We start from the raw sequence: 3377 nt of genomic DNA on the forward strand, positions 1-3377 counted from the left end.
ATATTAAACGAGGCAACAGAAGTTTGTTTTCACAGAATGATGAAAAACATGCATATGATGAAAGACAATCAAAATTATAAAAATAAGAATTAAAGGAGAAATAGAAAAAAAAAATTATACAATAATATTAATGAAGAATCATAGGACTGCATGAAAAGCTATTTACAGATAACATGCAAATAAAATTACAATCAAAATTAAGTGATAACTCACAGGAATATTTGTTAGTCAGTCAAAAGCGCCAAAAGGTGAAAACAGCCCAGATCCTAATTTCACAACACAAAACTCCCCATTAAAGATATAGAAATAAAAGTAGGAAAAAAAAACCTAAGGATTTATATGAATATTAATGCTGTATTTGCTAAGCCGTAATACAATAATTGATGATTACATTGCATGAATTTATTTAAAGCAGAAGCAAAAATACCCAACTAAATTATAAGAAAAAACTCAAATTCGAATTTAAAATTTAGAGCCATAATACAAGATTGAAAATTAAGAGTGAAACAAAGAAAAAATTTCCGACCCTTTTGAATGAGGAGGTGAATATATATCAAATGATTAAGCCTTACTTTTATAGTTAAATTGCCTAATATATCAAATAAGAAATATTCTTTTATGTTTATGTCCATTCATTTCAAGAATAGAAAAGTCTCCAAATAATTCCCTTATCAAATGAGCATCAGCACTTCTTTGGTTAATTGGTTTCAACTAGATGAATGATGAATTCATCATATTCATATAATACAAATTCAGAGACTAATATACATGGAATCAAAGAAAAATACAGCAATTCAATTATAAAATTCCACAAAGAGATGAATGATCCAAGTCATGAAGAAATGATGCACCACAGTTTTGGCCAGTCACCCCTAGAATTAGAAGAGTAAGCTTGCCCAAGCAGCAATAAATGCAAATCCACCAAATGGAGCCAAGGTTGCATACTTTCTGTCTTCAAGCAATGCCACAGAATAACACCTACACAGTTCTGACAAACTCTTCATTTTTTGCAGTCAATTATGTAAATCGCTAACTTAAATGATAGCTTCAACAGAGCAGAACAGAGAAAAGAAAACACAGAGAGTGAAGCTCTTCCAATCAATGCATTACTGCATTCTAGTTGTAGAAAGATAGTGATATCCAATTATCGCATTCAAGTTTACTCTATTCTAAGAAAACTCACTACATCTAAGAAAACCCATGTACAAATAGATACATGTTCACAGCCTTTCCAAGTACAGCATATGGAAATAGTTACATGAAATCAAGGACAAACATGACATTATATCTGTAAATCATGCAAAAGATAAAAAATCAGAAAACAATAGAATCCCACTGACTTCCTCAACAAAACAAAGAAATCAAATGGAATAGATCAGATTATTATCCCATCAAACGTTTTTTAAAAAAAAAGTACAGTAGTCGAGTTTTGGCATGCTAATCACACTGGCATTTTACATTAGTTTGACATCAATATATTTTGAAGCTATATCACTACCCAAGTTTTGCATGCATCTGCTCAAAAAAGATTAAAACAGAAAGATCATACAATATAAGATGAATGAGATGCATATACAAGGAAATGACTGGTTTAAGACTGATATATGCAGGATCACGTAAAAGTCAAGAAAAAAAAAAATCAGGCTGATGATTTGACTGCATCAAGGAGCAACACTTTAAGATCATAGAGTATTATGAATGCTATTCAATCTTAATATCAAAATTTCTAAATTTAATACTCACATTAGTCATTACTATCCCATTACATGGAGAACAGGAAATTCTGTAATCACAATTGCCAACATCTTCGAAGCAATTCCTTATTTTCCTAAGACAAGTCCTTCTTTGACGTGTCATTATGAATGGTATTAATCTAAGAAGATTAGTAACTAGGTCGATCCATTTTGTATAATTTTCCTAAAGAAGATTAAGGTATCTAGCGTTGTCCCAATCCCATGAAAACCAAAGGCTCAGCTCAGCGCATTCAAGTCACAGGTCCCTAATCTTGATTTGTCTAATTTAAAGCATTGCTTGAACTCCTAACTGAGCCTTTGAATTTTTTATGTTGACTATTTCAACTTAGAGATCCCTCATCTTGACTTGGATAACTCAAAACTCTTATCAGTTTATCATAAAGAGAGGCAAATTAAGAAATGGAATTCATTTGCAATTCCACATTTTTTATGTTGGTATACAAAATTTTATATTGTCCATTTTCATTCAGTTACTGAGCATATAAAAAGCACAGAAATGGTAACTAGAAGAACTTCAAATTTCTCTGGAACAATTTATGGCTTTCAAAGAATGAAAGCATAACAATGTCAACTATAAATTTACATATTAACAGCAATAAATCCATTGGTATACAAACACATCAAAGAGCAGAAATTATAACACTTACGTCCCAGAGAAAGCAAGAATTCCAGTTGTCAAAAGGCCCCCAAACTGAGACAAAATATGAAAGAACAAAGTTCAAAGAAACACGCTTTTACATAGAAAACCTTAGTCACATTAAATATATGAGTACAGAGCAATAAACTAACTGACATATTTATATGAGAGAGGGAGAGGAGAAAACTTACAATGTGGGGATTTTTGGTGATAGGGGCAGCAAGAAGAGCTGCAGTGTGAACCAGATGGTATAAAGATGCTGTTTGCCATACCTGCATGATATAAAATACAAACACAAGCAATATATTTTCTTAGAAGCCAACCAAAAATTTAAGGGAAAAAAAAAAGATATAGAAGTGACTGGTGACTGAATTATCATTTAAGAACATGGGAAAAGAACACCTCCTTGTAAGCAGGATTCTGGGGTTTAAAGACATGGGCGCCATAAGTACCCAACCCAAGTGCTGCAACTCCTGTTTTTGGGTCAATCCCAAATAATTTCACAAACATATGTTAAATTAAACCTAATTCAGATTATATTAATTGCACATACAAATGGATAGAAACTATGAATTGAGAGAAGCAGCAAAAGTACCAGAAAGCGCAGCTACTTTATGCCATGCATACGCATCCATTGTTCTTTAAGTATTTTCTGTCGCTCTTTTCAGTTTCAGAAAACGATCATTCGATCACGAACCTAAAAGTCAAAAACCCCAAAGCTCGATATTAATTTAGAACTTCAGATTTTCAGAGACGTCGTTCTCAAGGAAGGCAGTGAAGTGGAGCTAGATGGGCTCTGCTGTCTCTGTTGTGTTTCATTAAAGGGCCATTTTGGGCTTGCAAGCTGCATTGCAGATTCCCAATCCCTGTGTTCTCCACGATACTGTCGATACATATTAGAATGGCCCAATTATTAGTAGGCTTGTTCTATATGTACATAGTAAGGTATAGATTTTTTATTAAGGGAAAAGGAGTCTGACTACTTC

General features: G+C 32.7%; 1 protein-coding gene across 1 annotated transcript; it reads right to left on the reverse strand.

The window, feature by feature from the left end:
* Positions 1–635: 635 nt before the first annotated feature.
* LOC105641486 (uncharacterized) lies at positions 636–3176 on the reverse strand. Its single transcript, XM_012226039.3, has 5 exons — positions 2987–3176; positions 2794–2864; positions 2583–2663; positions 2402–2445; positions 636–978 (listed from the first exon to the last, which is right to left on the reverse strand). The coding sequence occupies exons 1-5, from the start codon at positions 3024–3026 to the stop codon at positions 879–881; spliced, it is 336 nt and encodes a 111-aa protein (XP_012081429.1). The 5' UTR covers positions 3027–3176; the 3' UTR covers positions 636–878.
* Between the last annotated feature and the right edge of the window lie 201 nt (positions 3177–3377).

Source organism: Jatropha curcas, chromosome 3 (genome assembly GCF_041381405.1).
Source record: "Jatropha curcas cultivar XTBG-Jc1 chromosome 3, XTBG_Jcur_1.0, whole genome shotgun sequence".
NCBI classification, from domain to species: domain Eukaryota; kingdom Viridiplantae; phylum Streptophyta; class Magnoliopsida; order Malpighiales; family Euphorbiaceae; genus Jatropha; species Jatropha curcas.

Excerpts from the sequence above, each read along its gene's own strand:
- LOC105641486 (XM_012226039.3), bottom strand. The coding sequence starts at position 3,026 with ATGGATGCGTATGCATGGCATAAAGTAGCTGCGCTTTCTG. Across the intron at positions 2,446-2,582 it reads TCACCAAAAATCCCCACATT|TTTGGGGGCCTTTTGACAAC; the intron begins GTAAGTTTTCTC and ends ATTTTGTCTCAG. Across the intron at positions 979-2,401 it reads ATTCTTGCTTTCTCTGGGAC|GTGTTATTCTGTGGCATTGC; the intron begins GTAAGTGTTATA and ends AGAACTGTGTAG.